Below are 19,003 nucleotides of genomic sequence, written 5' to 3' on the forward strand. Positions count from 1 at the left end.
ATGTTGCTGTGTGTGTAGTGACCAGCTGCCGCATCCACTTGAATGTATGTAGGCCCACCGGTATGAGTCACTGCTCGTGCTCGGCGTGTGTGTGTGTGTGGGTCATTTCTCTCTTTTTCTGTCACTCACTCATTCATTCACTAACACACACAAACACACCCACACACACACACACACACACAGGGCCTCTACTTGTGAGAGTGGCAAGTTTGGCAACAGTAAGGCTGTGGCTCCTTTAAGGCCAATCGTCGGTGGCTGTTAAATAGATCAGTGACACACACACACACACACACACACACTCTCTCTCTCTCTCACTCAGTCACTCGCACAAGCACACTGTCACACACATTCACTGCTCACATGCACACATACCCCGAATGATGGAAGCTGCGGTCAAGTTAGCCAGAGATAGACAGAATAACACCTGATTTATCCTTCAAAATAAAAGCCTTAAAATGAGGGGAGACTAAGTACTAAGTATTAGGGAGTGCGGGGTGCCAGAAATAATTTCAAAATACTCAGTGGAACCATTATAATATATGGAGTGAAACACAGGGCATTTTATTTATTCTGGCTGACTGGACCTTGGGTACCGGAGCTCCTGAGTCCCTTTTGTCTTTAGGAACAACAGTTGTGCCAGAGTATGCTATCCATCCTTCCAAACTGTCTTGTATGTTATCGCTGTCAGATGAAAACGTTATATCTCTAAAATGTCAGCTAAGCTGTCAGTAAGAGATAAATACAGTCTTTTTTTGTAGCTTTTGTAACTCAAACTTAGATATATCCAATGGGATTTGAAAGTTGATTATATGAGTTGCGAGGTTTTCACAGGACAAAAGTGATATGTTATAGGCCTCCATAATCACACATAGGCCCACACATAACTATATGTGTAGGCTCTTTTAAATAGTTGCTATTTCATTGCATTTATAATACCGCTGCTTTTGACATTATTATCCCTATTGTAAAATATAATAATAAATAATTTTTGTGAGGCCCCTTGAGTATTTTCGCTCCACCTGAGATGAAACCCTTGCTCCGCCACTGATGTGGCCAACATGAATAGATATATACAATAGGTATGTATGTACAGTATATATATATTATGAATATTTGCTGTGAAAAGGATTTTTTGCAAGAAAAACCCCCCATTGTATTTTCATTTACGATTGTACTTCAATTTACAGATTCCTCCCTACTTAGTGGTCATCAATAAGGCTTTTATTTTGAAAGTTATAAACGGAAGTAGTTTTTTTTATTTAATTGTGGCTGGCTTGCCACTGGTCCGTGGAGTCACACAGCCAACGGTGCAGCACAGTGCGTCGAGCAGGGAGATGGAGAGAGCGCTGCCAGGCTGCCAGCGAATATAACAAGAAACCATTAGAGTCGGAGGGAATAATGTTTGATTCTCGGTCTTGAACAGAAAACATCAACAGCACAGCCGGGTTTGCCTCACCGACATCAGCGTCATGCAACCAATCCTGTATTGAGGTGAGCGCTGCTGCTGCTGCTGCTGCGTTTTATTTCTTATTTAGCGCGTCTACACCATCCTGACGTTTATGAAAGCTGTTCACAATCCAAGTCGACATTTTAGAGACCTGTTTCATGCTCTCAGTCCCGTCGGCCTGTTATTAATATGAAGGGAAAGGGCGAGCATCCTCAGCATCGTGATTTAGTGAGGGCAACAACAGCCTCCAGGTGCTGAAGGAAAGCTTGTGTGTTTTGGTGTTAAACCCGATTCATCCCGCAGCCTCGGTTCTGAAACATAATTGAGAATTGGCTTTGACTGTTACAAGTAAAATCAGATTAATAGCAGGTCATTTTGAACAGAGGGGCGGCAGAGTGTTTGGATGCGCCCTGAGAGGCTTCATGGATTGGGGGTCGCGGTAAGAAGGGGCTTTTCCGATAATCCATTTAATAGCCTTGAGGGAGTAAAGACTGGTCAGTCATAACAGCGAGTCACAGGACGGATCAGGGGCCTTGATGTTTACACGGGGATGATCCAGATTCAGTGCCGACCCGTGAGTCTGCGGGCTCCCATTCATTTTATTCTCCGGATCCGCTCTCTCTCTCTGTCTGTCTCAACCATTCAGCAGGAGGCTGCTGCTGTTTCCCATTCATGAAGTCCAGTACGCAACCTGTACCACGATCCTGCCGCTGGCTTTAGGCTTTCTGGGCCTGCAGCAGACCCGCTGTAGCCCTGCTATTGACTTTTCTCTCATGTGTCTTATTATAACATGATACAGTCATTTAACAGATAATAGTCCTGCTGTTTTAATAGGCTATGAGTTTATAGGCCTGCTGTTTATAGGCCGGCTCTCCTGACGAAAATCACTGTAATATTCTGATAATATTCCTTGAAGTGTGTCTGTGACATTCAATAGAGAGTTTTTAGGGACCAATATCGGAGGGTTTTTTTATTGTATTGTCCTCCTTATGGTATGACTATAATATTCCTGTAATATTCCTATATGTACGTATAGTTTTGCTGTAATATTAGCCCTCTAAAATGTATTATAGGATTATTGTAGTTATTTTACGAGGGGTTATTCAGAACATAGCTGTGCGCTATATATGATAAGTACCAAGAGATGCCAGACCACCCAGTGTTTTACTGATAGGTGTCAAATATGAGGCTATATTTTTGTATCCGACTGAATTAAAAACCCATCTATTTCAGTAATGCGTATGCTGAAATAGGTCCTGAATCTTCCATGCCATCCACTTCTGTCCTCCGTGTTTAAGCCTCCTCTCCATCTCACATCGTGGCCCATGGTCATCTGTGAAATTAGTTAGACCCAGTGGGTGAGAGACAGGAAATGGAAGTCAGTGGCGGGAATGTGCATCTCCCACGCGCTCCATCCTTTATCACTGGCAGCCATATGGATGCCTAAGCTCGCTCAATATTTACATTGTCACCGCTTGCCTGAGAGCCTGCGCCTGCCTGTAGAGGACACGCTAATTAGTGTGTTTAATATCTGTGTGATGAGTCCCTGCTACTCACATCATTAGAAGTGGCTTGGAAAACCCATAGGCACACAGGTGGGCACTTATCAGCGCTGCTCAGGTGTGCCTGCATCTAAGTCTGTGTGTGTATGTCTGTGTGTGGGTGTGTGTGTGTGTGTGTGTGTGTGTGTACTTATGGTTTGGTGATGTGGTAGTCAGGAATGCCAATTCTCTCTCTTTTCATCATGTCTGACTTCCTATCACGGATTGCATCTGTCTATGTCCTCACACACACACACACACACACACACACACACACACACACACACACACACAGATACAGAGGCCTTATGTAGCTGGGTGTATCAGTGGCTGGATCTGTTCTCAGTCTCCTCCTGGCCGCCTGTGTACCTTTCATGCCGTCTGCCTGTGCTCATCATCTCTACTCCAGTACCCTTCAAAGTAGAAACGGGTCTATTGGTCTCCATTCTGTCATTGCTTGTGACTGATAAAAACGGCTCCAGACAGCATTCAGCTGTCAGGGAGAGATGGGGTTATCAGTGGCCAGGTCAAAGGTCAGTGAGAGGCCTCTCTGATGAGGATGGATCCAGAAGCAGGTGAGGGGGGGGGGGGGGGGGGGGGTTATTATTGCCGACCCCTGCCTCTGCTCTTTCTCCTGCTACTATGTCTAATCCCCCCTTCCCTCATCCCACTCCTCCACCTCCTCCTCCTCCACCCATCGCTCCCTCCTGGGATTCTTATCGTCTGTCTACATCTCCTCCCCACTTCTGAGCTGCCGCTTCTTTTCCTTTCCGCTTCCATCATCCTTTCCTTTTCTTCTGTGTTAAAGCTAGGTTCCTTTGTTTCATTCTTTCTTTCTTGTTTTCTTTTTTGTTTTCTTTCTTGCTTTTTTGCTTTCTTTCTTCTTCTTCTTTCTTCTTTTCTTTCTTCTTCTTCACACACTTGGATGCCTACTGTGATAAACTGGCTCTTGACTTCTTCAGGTGAGTCAGTCTTAGTCAGTGTGACTTCTCCCCTCTGTCAACATCTGTCTTTGTCTCTGTCCCTGCGCCTCCTTCAGTGTGTCCCCAGAGTCACCGAAACAAACATCATGCTGATATCTGCATCTGTATAATCTAATCTAGGTCTGCAAACACTCTTAAATTTAAGTTGAATGTTTGTTAGTAATTGGGTTTTCCTTGCTGCCCTGATCCTATCTATGTAATTATCTTATTGTACATGCTTTACAGTAATACTTGGACATGCATGAACAATGTGTTAAAATCATTGTGTATGTGTGTGTGTGTACACGGGAACAGACACACACGCCTATAACAATGCACCTGTTGTAATTGCCACCATTAACGCAGTAGAGGTTTAACTATCTTCTGCTGTAATAGATAGCCGGCCTGTGTGGTGGAGACGATGCTTTTTGCGTCCTTAAACGTCTTCAATCCACATTTTGGCGCAGCAATATCTGAATCTTATATAATATAATATAATTAATGGATTCAAATAAAGCCTTTAAAATATGTGTACGTACAGCGCTGTACTGTACGGAGTGTGCTAGCTGTGTGCTGTACACATGACTGGAGCAGGCTAATCTTAGAAAGCATGGCTGGGCCCAAACTCCCTGGGGTGGGAGCACAACATCACCAATCATCCTCATCAGCCAATCAGAGAGGGTATATGCTGCTGCCATGGAACTCCTCACAGCCAATGTGTGTGTATGTGCATGTGGATACTGGAATCTACATGTTAAACTACACGTGCAATGCTTATCTCAACGAGTGCATGAGATATATTAATGTATGTGTATATCCAGCTTTGGACAACCAACCCTTGTCTATCCGTTGTGGTTGGGGCTACAGTATCATTTTCTCAGTAGCGCCATATCACTACCCACAACGCCGCGGTATTAATCAAGCATATGTAATGCCTGGCTTTGCACAGTTCAGTCCTATGGGTGCTGTGCGAAGGACATGGGGTGAATGGATCTTGTACAATGTGTTTTGCAGGCTGCAGTAGATAGCTTCTCCCTACACACGGCAACGTCTCTTTCCTCTCCTCCCCGGTCAGTTTACTGTTACAGACAGAACTCCCAACCATCTGACAGAGATATCAGCCCCGCTCCCCAGGGGAAAGAAGGAGGAGGAGGAGGAGGAGGAGGGGGTGGGGGGGCACAGTAGTGGTAGATTTTACAACAGATAGGGAAGAGAGAGGGAGGAAGGGAAAGAGGGGAACAAGGCCTGCTGGATGGAGGTGAAAATGTTCCCCCCAGTGTTTTTCTCCTGGTCCATAGTTCGGTGTGTGTGTGTAAGGAGGCGTGGAGCCGTGGGGATTTGTGAATCGACAGGGTGCCTCTAGTTCTGGAGTGTGTCTCCCCTCCTTTATGCTCCCCTTGTCTCTCCCACCTCCACACACACACACACACACACACACACACACACACACACACACACACACACACTGATTGTTTTAGCAGCTGGCCCATGGAGCAAAAACATGACCCCTCTCTATTCCGTACTGTATCGCAATCCCCCTCCTCACTCTTTCCTCGTTGCTTTCACAAGCTCGCTCTTTCATTCGTTTCCCCACACACCAGTCTTGTTTTCTCTTCTTATATCACTGCTGCGCTGTCTCTGCCAATCCTTTTCGGCACCTTGCTTTCTACCTCTGTGTGCTTTGCAGTACCTAGTTGGCTACAGTGTACTGAGCCTCAGAAAACCCTAATGCTGTCCACTTCCTCCAGCGTCTCACGGCTTGAGTTTCAAGCTGACTCGGTGAGTGTGCTTGCTTGCGTGTGTGTCTGTGTGTGTGTGTGTGGGTGTGGGTGCGGTGTACAGTCAGTTCAGTATCCTTGAGAAAGGCACATCCTCATCTTTGCGGAAGGGCAGAGGTTTGAGAAATGCACCTCATTGTGTGTTGTTGTTTTTCTGCTGAATGAGTGGAAAGTTGGCCCAGTGCAGGTTTTTAAATAGCTGAATGGGTATTGACTGCCTCACAGCCAGCACACTCTCACAGGGGAAACAGGCTAATTATTACAACACTTAGTGATTGCCAGTTTAGCTTGATAACAAATCTCGCATGACATGAAGAATGAATGAGTGGATGGATGTTTGGATGGCTGGATGGTTTATGAATGAAGACGACAGCACCTCAGAGTGAACAGGTATATTATCTTCTCTCCATACATCAAACACGCTGTGCATCCAACAATGTTAAGACCTTGGGTTTATGTAAGCATATTTCTACTGGTCTATGTAGGTCTGTTTCTCTCTCTATCTCAGTGGGAGTGTGTCATCAGTTTGTGGATAAGAAACCCTGTCAGTCACAAATCAAACCTCTTAGGCCGGCTTTCTCAGCTGCGAGTTGTCGAAACGCGTCAAGATGTATTTCTGTCTTCTGGCGACAGGTTATGAAAGAGCTCCCATCTCAGGACCTTCGGTCGTGATTCAGCCTGCATGGGGGGGGGGGGGGGGGGGGGGGGGGGGGGGGGGGGGGGGGGAATGTGGGAGAAAACAACAACACAATGTTGCTCATTCACGTTCCTACACTGTTCGGCCAACCCAAGCAGAGCGAGAATCTCAGAAATGTCATGTATCCAATCAAAACAGCCCAACTGGAGACCCTGCCACCCCCTGCTGCACACCATGTAAAGGAGTATGATTTGGGACGCTGCTAAAATAACTGCACTATAGAGACTTTGGATTCCTGTTCAGTATCCTGAGTGGGACATCCAGGCAGATAAGGGAGATATTTTGTTCGCCTTTATTCCCACTGAAGACTTCCTTTATTATTCTCTCATCCCACCCTTTCTTCTCCTCACCAGTCCCTCTATCCATCACAACATTCCTCTGAAATTCTTTGCGACTGGATTTTTTTTTATCTCAGCAGCATAGCAGGGTTTCCTTCCATCCTGAGATGAGCTAAGAGATGGTTCTTCAAAGAGCTGGGACTTCTGTGTACTCCTCCTTATCGTACCCCCTCTCTCTCATCTGGCATCTTGTTTGTTGCAGATCTGTTGGTTCTCTAACACCGGGAGGGAGAGAGAGAGGGAAAGAGAGAGAAAAAGAGAGAAAGATTGGCTTGTACTTGAATGTCTATGTCAGACTTAATTCTAAGAGGGACCGGAGAGTTTTGCGCTAATCCTTTATGAAAAGACAACCCACACTGATGCTTTTGAAAGTGACAATAAAGCTTGCTTGCATGAGACATTCCAGGGAACTATGCAGTGTAGACTTGTGTGTGTGTGTGTGTGTGTGTGGATTGGTTTGCAAGTGCGAATTCAGGAGCATTTCAAAAGAAAACAATGAGCGCATATTGTGACTGAACTGCCAAGAGAAGCCCAGCAGCTCTGAGAATAAGCTTTCACAGCTTGGGGAGCTCGAGTGTTGGCCATCTCCATGCTTATGTCACCCGGCCTGCCTGCTGAGAAGATATCCTTTTATCTGTGTGATTGTTTGGGCCCCACAGAAACCAGTAATCAAACCAACATGTGTTTGATTGTGCAGCACTCTCAACCGATGCTAATCTGCAACTGTATTACTCAGCGAGGTGCTGACGGGATGAAAACGGCCCTTTGGATGTTGCTGGATGTGGTGTGGTTCTGGTCGTGCCGTGTGTTAGACCCACACCGCAGACCGTAGAGAGTTTTATCAGTGATGTGATGCGGTTTGGCACCGCTTGGCCCTGATGCGGCCTGGAGAGGGAGGCGGCACTGAGGACTGAGTCATACGCACACTGGGGAACAGAGGAATGGAAGGATGAGTGGGTCTGCGTGAGAGGAGGAGAGCAACTGTGGTCTTTGTTCACGGGTTAAAAAAAAAAAAACTCATTATTCAGAAGAACAACAGTGAGATAGACGGGAGACTAACAAAGAGAGCGGCTGCACGATCGCTCCCTGTTAATTCCAAATTGCTGTTAACCTGCTCTGACAGAACATATTTCAAGATAATTCAGATAATCCGAGGGCTTGTCAGAAAGCATCATTTGGTAAATGCTCGCAATTGTTGGAGACTTAACTTTCTGGGTGATTTCCTTTTGATCCCTCTTCATATTGACTCTGTTGGTAAATGGTTTTCAAGCCTTCACGACATGCCAACCCTGCTCATAATCTTGAGCTGTCACAAATTCAGGATTCTTCAAACTGAATAAATTCCAGCCAGTGGGACTCAAACACGGTGTGTTGGGGAAAGGAAACAGGGTTTTTGGGGGTGAAAACTAAAAAATGCACCGCTGTACTGTGTCACTTTGAAAGATGTTAAGATGTGCAGGTTTTATATGATAGAAGGGGCAAGGCAGCTGGTGGGATTTTGATATAAAATATATAGTCATTCTTAATTTCATTGAGACTTTAATATAATGACAAACACAGCCCCGCTCAGCATTCTGCTTCATTCACACATCCTTTATTCCTTGCACCGTCACACAGGCCGGCTGTTCCACAACCGGCGTATGTCTGGTCCAAAGCCAATTACATAGACACATACTGCCATAATTTGTCTCTCCATTTTTGACCTTTCCATTGATTCCATCCATAGTAACGCTGTGTTCTCCCCCCCCCAGCCTCTCCCAGGTGGGTTGGCATGGCCCAGTGATGAACGGAGCGGTGGTGCCCGGTAGTCCGGAGCTCTCCTCCTCGTGCCCACTGCCTGACTGGCGAGAGTTCTGCGAGCTCCACGCTCGCGCCTCCGCTGCCGACTTCGCCCACAAGTTCCAGCGCTTCCTGTCAGAGAACCCGTGCTACGATTCGCCCGGCGCCGATGCCAGCTTCTCACAGCACTTCGCCCAGCACTTCCTGGAGTGTTTCTCGGCAGCGCTGACCCAGGCCCAGAACCAGGCGTCCTCGCCGGGGGAAGACGGCTCCAACGCACCACCCAAGTACAGCATTGTTCCTTTCCTGGGCATCCAGGGCTGCCCGCTGTCCTACGGCCACGACCTCTACCAGAGACGCAAGGACGCCGGGGCCTCCAGCGAATCCCTGGACAGCATGGACAGCGGAGGAGGAGGGATAGAGGGAGGAGGCAGCGGCACCGCCTCCTCCAGAGGCCCCCAGCCGTCCCACAAGGTGTCCGCTCTGGGCCAGTCCCGCAGCTCGGAGGACGTGTCGGTAAGTCACCCCAAGGCTCGCTTCAAGAAGGGCTTCTCCCTGAGGAACATGAGTCTGTGCGTGGTGGACGGGGTGAAGGAGATCTGGCACCGACGGGCCTCCCCCGAACCCGACGCTCCTCCAGGAGCCAGGAAGACTAATGGGGGAGGAGGAGGAGGAGGGGAGGCGGGGGGAGAGAAGTGGTCCCAAAAGCTGCGCCTTCCCCGGGGCTCGCAGGGCCACAAGGCTGAGCTGCTGGAGATCCAGAGGGAGGGGGCGCTCAGGTACATGGTGGCTGACGACACAAACTGTATGGGCGCCGCACAGTGGCAGAAGTGCCGCCTGCTGCTCAGGAAGACCAAGAGGGAGGAAGGAGGGGAGAGGTTCCTGCTGGAGTTCTATGTGCCACCCAAGGTACGGACACACACACACACACACACACACACACACACACACACACACATATAGCGGACGGTTAGGCAGAAGAGTATGGATTCCAGACTGTAAACTGGACTAAGCTAAAGGCATAGAGGGACTATTTCATAAATTTGAACCTTATAACCCAACCTCTCTGAACCCAAGTCACACAGACTTAAGTCCAAACACATACACACACACACATGCACACACACACACACACGCACACACACACTCGTGCGCACACACGTACGCACATACACACCACATTTGTCTATATGGGATTTCCAGATCATTGCCCCTGACCTTAAGATGGCTATGAGGCTGTGCAGCTGAGTGTGTGTAAATCTGCCACTGTCCTTTGATCATGGGTGGTGGGGATGAGGGGACGAGGCCGGGGAGAGGGGGAAGGACAGGTGGGAAGCAGGACAGGGAGGGGGAGGAGCTGATATAGCGGAAAAGAGCGAGACAGCGACGGAGAGAGTGAGAGAGAGATAGAGAGAGGGAGGGAGAGAGAGAAGGGATTACATTGATTTCTATGAGGGTTATACATTGCGTAGTTTCTTTTTCGTTTACAGAAATAGATATTGATTGATCACGATGCAAATTTTCCTATCTTCTGCAAAATGGGTTAGGGTGGTGACAAAATAGTGGTCACTATCAGAGGAACTGAAATCATCTGAGTCACTCAGAATATCCCACAATTAGTAAGAATCACAAGGGCGAAATATAAAATTATGGTCAGCACTTTCATCTATATTTAAGTTCTATTTATGTCCAGGCGTGAGAAAATGATTATTACCCATGGACTGCACTGAAACAAGGAAAGACATGATAGATGACACATTTATAAAACATACACATGCACATGCATCTAGGCCGGCCTGCCCTACAGACTCTCTCTCGAAGTTGCTTTATCACTGCCATCCTATTCAGCTCTTACAAATCATAACAGTGCAGAGTCAACAGTGTCTGAAAGATAGACTGAGTCATAAAATCTCACTTCTGCCTGCTCCTGGCTGACTGGCTTTGGCTCCGTCCCTGTCAGGCCCATCAATCTGCCTGCTGCTCTCTGTGGCAGAGACGGCACACTGCAGCACACACACTCCCTGCATTATGACACAGCAGCAGGCCCTGGGACGACCAGCTCGCTGTTTCACTCAAATACACACACACACACACACACACACGTAGAAATAACATGCAATAACTGCATAGTAACAGTAGCAATAACATTCTATTGTAACAACATCATAGAAACAGTAAAGGAAAAATCCATCTTAAAAGACTTTGACATTGTTATAAAAAAACTATTGGTAATGTACATTGCATTTTGTTGTTTGGTTTTGTATGTTTCTTATTCCAGTGAATAACTGGCCAAATGTTGGCCAGTTATAACAGTGTGACATAATTTGTAGCACAGCTACAATGGAGTTTAATGGCAAAACAATTTTCAGCTGTCTAAAACATCAGTGGTAAATATCAGGTTTTGGTGTCAGTCCCTCAAAATCAAAGCGTTTTCTTTCTAGACTCACCAATTTGCACCAGCGTTCAACAATCACACAGGGAGAAATCCATCATAGAAGAGGCAGAGATACCAATTCTTCCATTGACAGAAGCTTCAATAGACCAGAATGCAATGCAGCAACAAGACATGTTGTGTTTTGAGTAAGGGGCGCGACTCTTGCTTTTTGTCAACTGGAAAAACTCGCTCTTGCTATTGCTATCACTACTGCTATTAGTCTCTCCCCCTACACACACTTAATGCAACATCATATTCTCAGGGTTGACAAAATGCATTCTGGGAACTTTGGGAAATCACTGAGGTAGAAGAAGACGAGGCAGGTTGAGGAAAGGGGGAACAACAAAAAAGTAAATTACAGCACTTCATCACAAAATAACTCCTTGAACACATTGAATATCACAGATTGATGATATATAATAGTGAGAATCTGAAGGTGGAATTTTCCTTTAAACCCATACTGTTTGTGCTTGTAATTAACATTGACCGCCAACCTATTTTGCAAGACTGTATGAGCTATCTATTGGAGCAGATACAGACATGTTCACTGGTTAACACTGGTCTTAACAAACAGTGCACACTGAGAATAAGTTTCGATGTCCATGATAGAGGCACAGGAAATGGTCTCTTTAATGCAGGAAGTGGTTTTGACATCTGATCCTGAGAAGGGAGTTGTTTGCAGGGTGTGGAGGGCCGCCAACTGTACAGGCAGATCAAGATGAGAACAGTGTTACTTCAGACAGATCAGCTGATAAGCCTCTGCCAGACCATCAGTCAGTCTCTCTCCAGGTCTCTCTCTCTGTCTCTCTCTCTCTCTCTCAACACACATACAAATACACACACACACACAGCACACCGCCTCAAACACGCTCATGCTCGTTGGATCTGTTAAGATTACCATCTGAACCCAACTCTCTGCAGAGGGTAAACCGAGGCCAGGCTGTGTGTGAGTTCACCCTCCTCTAAACTCTTCCCTTTTCATGTTTGTTACGTTCATTCAGTAGGAATAATCGATGAGGGGCTGTATATAAAAACTGAGTTGTGGAATAATTTCCCTCTTCCCCTTGTTGATATTTGTCATATATGAATGGAAGGTTTGGGGGGAATTGTTTTATTTCAGGATGCAGAGGGTGGAGTTCAACACTCTTAAAGCTGCCCCACTAACTCAGACTAAAATACAAACCCCTATTTGTTGTTCCAGTCATCAAAGCCCAAGGTGAGCATCCCTTTGTCAGCCATCGTGGAGGTGAGGACCACCATGCCACTGGAGATGCCAGACAAAGACAACACCTTTGTTCTCAAGGTAGGAGCCACACCATATAACAACAACACCCTCCGTTTCAGAGATTAATGCTTCATGCAACAATAAATCCCCACACAAAAGTATTTTACATGACTAATTTAATAATAAGACTGAAAACTAAGGGTTTGGCTATACAAGACGATGTTATGAAAAAAACAGGTTCCTGGAAAATAACTGCTCTAGCTATCTTATGCCATGGCTGAGTTGACATGGACTAGCTTTGGGTTTGCCCTGTTCTGTGTCCTGATGTGGTCCCTCGAACAGAGCTCAGTGTGTGATCGGGGTCTTTGGCTGCCTCCGCAGGTGGAGAACGGGGGTGAGTACATCCTGGAAACCATCGACTCGCTGCAGAAAAACTCCTGGGTTGCTGACATCCAGGACTGCATAGACCCCGGGTAAACCACCAGATAAATATTTGCTGTTGGCTGAAGATGTCGAGAAGAGAGGGATGGAGGGATGGAGAGTGGGGAGCGGGTGAACGGAAGGGGGGGGGGGATAACACACACAGTCATTAATCATCCAATTAGTGGAGTTTTTGACAGGTTGCTCTAGCACAAACATGGGCACACACACACACACACACGCACACACACACACACTCCACTTCAGACTTTCCCAGGTTAGTGGAAGTTTGTCAGTGCAGCTCAGGACATAAACAGAAAGATTATTTGTGTCCATGTTTGTGGGATGTGGACGTGTGTTGACTTGTGTGTTAGACATGTGGTAGTGTTTGTTGGCACGTGTGTGTGTGTGTGTGTGTGTGTGCATACTCTTGTATACATTTTTGCGGTCCAGCTGACCTGTCTGCTTGCGCACAGTGACAGCGGTGATGACATCGAGCTGGCGTCGTGTCCTCATGGCCAGTCCTCCAAAGATTGCTCCATGGTGGCCTCCTGCAGCTGTGAGCTGCTGTCTGAGGGTGAGCAGCAGATCTTTTTGGGTTTCTACTGCCTATATATGCCAGCCCACACACATTACACAACACTCAGTTGTTTTGATCCAAATTCATATATTTTATAATGCTTGTGTTCAGGTATCTATCGTGCTCCTGAGAGGTCCTGCCCCACAGCGGCAGAGCACTACAGCGCCCCCTCAGTCCGTTGCAGGGAACCCCCCTTCACTCAGCACCCGTCCCACATGCCCCTAGAGCGCTTCCTCCAGTCCCCAGAGGCCCAGGGCTCCAACCCTGCCGCAGGTAACACACGCACTGCTTTTTCCACACTGAATACACATCAGATGAATACTGAGACAGACAGAAAAAGGACTAGTGAGGGTTGTTGATTTGTGTGTGACTGTGCGCAGGGGGTGAAGGAGTGAAAGACTCAGATGGCGACGCCAGCCTGGCAGGATACCCGTGGTTTCACGGCACACTGTCCCGCGTGCGTGCGGCTCAGCTGGTGCTGGCAGGCGGGGCAAGGAGCCACGGGCTCTTCGTGATCCGACAGAGTGAGACGCGGCCGGGCGAGTACGTCCTCACCTTCAACTTCCAGGGAAAAGCCAAGGTGAGAAGGGGAAGGAGAATGTGAACCAAACAGTTTAGTAGCACCGTTATCTTGTATGATTGGGTCTTACACACCTCTGTAAGTTAACTCCCATAAATGGCAAAGTCAGAGTTGTTAGTCAGTGATGTTAATGCAAGGGTGTACCACACTTCAACTTTGGGGGGAACAACGGATCAAAATGCTGAGCAGCAAATGACACTGACATACTAGGAGTGATACTAATCGCCTAAATTTTTCCCAAGAAGATTTTTTCCCAAGAAAGATTGAAACAAAAGATGCAAATTTACAGGTACAGTATGAGAGAGAGAGTGAGGAGAATTATTGGTCATTGTGAACCTCTGACCTAAAGGGCAAATATAAATCAAAATATGAAACATGTCAGTCGAAGTTGTTGTTGAAATCCCTCAAAGGCGTGCATTAAAACAATTTCAAACAACTAGGGGAAAGGCTCTATTTTCTTATGAACAAAACCAATCAAAATATGCTTCAAAATGCAGTACAGGCACTTGAGGCAGAAATAATTGGGGATGACAATTCATCATTCTCCTAGTATTCAGGGGAATTTCTCCTCCTGTCTCCCCCCAAATCTACGCTTACTGTATATGTTAATGTGTTGTATCTGTATAGATTCATCTCTAGTACCAACTGCTCTGTGGGAGTATAAGAATCACTCAGGCTTGTTCTTATGGTCTCTGGGGCTCCGGCTACTGCATATATAGCTGACAGCAGACTGAGTTGTTGGGGCCAGGCTGCAGCACACCCAGGAAGAGATGCAGTAATGTCACATTTTGTGTCCCCTTGTGTAACATGATCCCCGCACATCACATCCTGCCGGCCTGCAGCGCTGAGGAGGTGTCAGCTGCTGCCTCCTCCTCTGGTGTCAGCCTTGGCATTCTGTAGTGCCAGACACCTCTCAGATAATGCACTGCATGTCCTGACCTCTGTCTCGATCGGTGTCCTGCAGACGTTCACTGTATCTCACATTCTCTTTTTTTCCTGCCTTGTCTATTTCACTCCCTACCTTCTCTTACCCTTCATTTCTCCTTCCTTATTCCTCTCTCCCTCTCTCTCCCCTTCTTCTCCCTCCTCAGCATTTGCGTCTGTCGGTGAACGAGAACGGGCAGTGCCACGTTCACCACCTGTGGTTCCACACCGTGTCGGACATGCTGAGGCACTTCCACGCCCACCCCATCCCCCTCGAGTCCGGAGGCTCCGCTGACATCACGTTACGCTCCTACGTACAGGTGCAGCGATGCCCCGCCGCAGGTACGCAGCACACACACACACACATACTCGCAAGTGCTCACACACATCATTCATATGACACAGTGACAGAGTGACTGGTGACACAGTGGCTGGTCTCAAAAGGCCATTAAGTGTTTCAGAGCTTGACACTCGCCTCCTTAGGTCATTGGAGGATATTAGAGGGCGACTAGAAAGTTGGATGTGTTGATGGATTGCAGAGGTTTGTCCTTAGTGGGAAGAAGCAGTGCCAAAACTCGCTGAACCTGCCCCCCCTCCCCTTCCTCCTTAGTAACACTGCTCCTGCCCTCCGCTCTGCTGGCATGGGATGAATGCCCTCCTGTACAGGAGAGTGAGGGGGCGATTATACCACAGGAGTTTTGCATGCAGGCCTAGACTCTGGCCCCAACCCGCCCTGGTGGTCACAAAGAGGCCCTCTGTTTTCCCCCAGGCTCCGGGCCTACACACACATGCACACACACATGCACACCCACACATGCACTCACACATGCACACACTCGCACAGAGTGAGGATTTGATTCAGGGTGTAAATGGCTTTATTGATACACTGGTCAGGCGTGTCTTTGGCACCAGTGTTGTTGGTGTTATTGCCCACCAAGAGAAAGGATAATAAAGGAGGCCCACACTGCCTGTGTTTACATGCTGCTCTATGAAGGAGCCTTTAACTACCAGCTCAAACCCATGAATGATGATCAAGAACACAGATAAACTCTATTTATTCTATCTTATCCCGTGTTATTATTTTGTATCCTATAATAATAGTTTTTGTTCAGTGTCTGTGTTTCTCTTTCTTCTTCCCGCAAAACTCTCGCTCGATCTGTTACAGATGTGACCGTGCCTCCAGTTCTCACCCCACCCAGGGATGCAGGCTGCCGGACTGACTCAGCCCAGCCAGCCCTCCACCTCCCTGGGATCGCACCGCCTGCTGGGCCCCCTCCTGATGCCCCGCTTTCCTCCAGCACCTCCTCCTCACCCACTGCCCTTCCTTCCCTCTCCCGCAGCGACACAGGCACTGGAGGAGGAGGAGGAGGAGGAGGAGGAGGAGGGTTACAGAGCCGGAGCAACAGCTCTGAGCGCCTGCTGGAGGCCTCTAGTGGAGCGTCTGAGGACTACCACGACACCGACGGGACTCGCAGAACCCGAGCTGTGGAGAACCAGTACTCTTTCTACTAAAAGGCCCAGTCGAGGCCCAGTCAGGGGTTCTGATTGGTTGAGATGCAGAAAGTTAGGGATTTGAGGCTTAGAAGTGACATGGGAAGCTCCGCTGCTGATGGAAACGGTCCAAATCACTGGATCACCCATTGTTTTGATTGTTTGTTTGTTCGTTTTTATTCTGAGGCAATTTCCTGTTTCTCCGATATGAGGAGGAGGTGAGGTCATGCTAAATTGATCTCGGTCCCTCTGCAGTGTGTCCACTCCGGCAATCCCTGAGGCTCTGTGGCCGAGTTCAACCTCAGCTGTCGAGGATATGAGGAAATGGGCGACATAATCTGGTGTGTGTGAGCGAATGGAGAAGCAGAGAGCTGCAGGGAGCGAGGCAGAGGGGCGAGATGGAGCGGAGAGATGAGGGATAGATGTAGAAATGCGGTGGGAGACGGACGTAGGCGGAGAGCATGACGGGAAGTCGTCCAGTCGAGTCATATGGCTTTGATTCACCTCGTCAGACCCGCTTCCTGTCCACCCCCCTACCCACAATTCCCTGGGAGCAGAGCCTGTGTCACCGCCCTGCTGAAGGGTCAAGAGTTGAAATGACCCCGAAGAAACAGTCCCTCCCCTCTGAGCTCCTCGGAGCCCCCGAGAGCATCCCCTTAATGTTTGTTAAGCTGCTTTGAGTCTGTCCCGGATATCCTCACTGTCCCTACGGGGTTTTCCTACCAAGTCCTGCTCAGCGCCAACATCAGTACAGTGATCATGGGTGTGTTAGTGTTAGCTTGGAGATATTTTTCTTAACGTGTACAGCCTAAAGGTCTGAGTGCCTGACAGTTACCTTGGACTTGAACAGACTGTTGTCCATAGCGACAGGAAAAGTACTGTCCATAATGATGATGATGATGATGATGATGATGGGGAGGGAGTCGAGGAAGATGTTGGCATCCAGCGTAATCATAACACCCCCAAAAATAAAATGCAGGTGATTCATTGACTGTTGGTTTCTGCTTAATACACACTGAACATGCAAATCTCTGCATATTCAAATGGTTTCGTTCATCACACAGTTTTGTTAATGGGAACAAAGTAAACATGAGTCAGTCATACAGTGTGTAACAAATCAATAAAAACAAATTGATATGGAAAATAAACAAAACAGCAAGTTCAAGCTATATCAGTATGGCAGCGTGGTTCCCATTCTTCTGTCACACTGGATTATTTCTATGGGTGTGTGGTGGTGTGTAAGAATCCAAATATTTTTCAATGATTGGTGTGCTACAGTAGTGTTTCTGAAACTTGGCTGTCGAGGTCCCTCCGTCTGGTGCTGGTTCTGTATTAAAGTTCATATCAATAACCTGTAGAATAGATACCCTGTCGGTAGAGAAGTTCACTTTGAAGTAATGCCTTGATAATATTAATATACCAAATCCAGCATTTATCGGAGGGACTTGGGACTTGAGACGGGGACTCGTTCTGTGTTTTTTTAGAGAACAGGTGGCAGTGTTGCGTACTGTGTGTGCGGCCTACAGATGAACTCGTGGGCGTGGACTGGAGCGGTACAGGCAGTAACATAATTGGTACTAGATGGCCATGCTTGAAAGGAAAGATGTGGAAAGATTTGACATTGGTGATTTACTTTATGTTTATTAAGTATTGTGATTAAAGTTGTTGTCTATTTACGATTCCTAGAAAAGTGGAAAAACTCATTGCCACACTACTATAAAATATTTCTTTTATTTTAGGAATTATAGCCCCAGACTTTCATCAGAATGCAAAACACCAGTAAAAAATAACCTCAAAAACACCTTTGACACACATAAAATCCATAAGTATAGTGTATATATACATAAGATAAAAGCAGATTTGGCCATAGTGTACAGAAAGCAAGCAGCTATATCATTTTCCAAACGTATACAACACATTTGTTCAGTTGGAATAAACATATCAAGGAGGTGCTTCTGTCTTTCCAAGCGTGGCCATTTAGTTTCGAAGGGGAAATTTAAATTGTCAGTCTGGCGGGACTAATGGAGGAGTGGAGTAAGCAGTTCATGTGCCAATTTGAATCCTATTTTTGAAACGTATTTATTCCTCAGCCGTTGTAAATTACATTTTCCTATCAAGTCCTATTTATGTACAATTGATTGATTCTTCTTGATGAAACATCCTCAGTGGATCCCGTCCATAAACAAGAGCCCGTCTCACATATCACAGATTACCCATGTTTCCTTTTATTTTCTTAACACTTCTTAAAGCTGATTTTCTGTTGTCTGGCTGAGTTTTGAAGAGTCTGTGCAATTTTGTACAAAGTGATGTACTTGACATACTACTTTATATTTCTGTGAATAAAATGTGAACAAACTAATCCAAACCTTCCGAGATTTTTCATTCATATAAATCACTTATGCAGTGTAATGAAATTAATACAGATGCTGGGATTCAGAATTAAATGGGCATGTTAAGAGATTGAAGGCTGTGAAAGGACAAGCGCTTTAGTGTTGAAAACAATCTGACAATAACAACATGTACAGTGATAGAGAAATCTTTCTGTGGAGATTGTAACAGTCACTCCTCTATTCATCCATCTATGAATTAGCATAACTGACTGGCTAAACGTTTGGTGCCATTTCTTGGCTTCCTTTGGTTGGATTTACATGAAATGAAATGCAATATGTTACAAACACAGGCCCTAATGTAGATACCAAGTTTCCTAGTTATAATGCAAACACACTTTGAGTCATAAACAATTCAGTGTTAGACCCTGCCCAAGTTAATCAATCACAGCCAGACATCATATTGATCAATATGGCCCT

The 19,003-nt window shown here is 46.7% G+C and overlaps 1 protein-coding gene across 1 annotated transcript; it reads left to right on the plus strand.

The window, feature by feature from the left end:
* Window positions 1-1,345: 1,345 nt before the first annotated feature.
* On the plus strand, window positions 1,346-18,562 carry LOC139645555 (SH2B adapter protein 2). The gene is made up of 9 exons (XM_071521305.1): window positions 1,346-1,491; window positions 8,515-9,451; window positions 12,178-12,279; window positions 12,583-12,674; window positions 13,098-13,198; window positions 13,313-13,474; window positions 13,582-13,781; window positions 14,873-15,047; window positions 15,871-18,562. The coding sequence occupies exons 2-9, from the start codon at window positions 8,546-8,548 to the stop codon at window positions 16,215-16,217; spliced, it is 2,085 nt and encodes a 694-aa protein (XP_071377406.1). The 5' UTR covers window positions 1,346-1,491; window positions 8,515-8,545; the 3' UTR covers window positions 16,218-18,562.
* The last annotated feature ends 441 nt before the right edge of the window (window positions 18,563-19,003 follow it).

Source organism: Centroberyx affinis, unplaced genomic scaffold (assembly GCF_046629955.1).
Source record: "Centroberyx affinis isolate AG114_WGS23_722 - 3 ecotype Tasmania unplaced genomic scaffold, CSIRO-AGI_Caff_v1 ptg000076l_1, whole genome shotgun sequence".
Taxonomy (NCBI): domain Eukaryota; kingdom Metazoa; phylum Chordata; class Actinopteri; order Beryciformes; family Berycidae; genus Centroberyx; species Centroberyx affinis.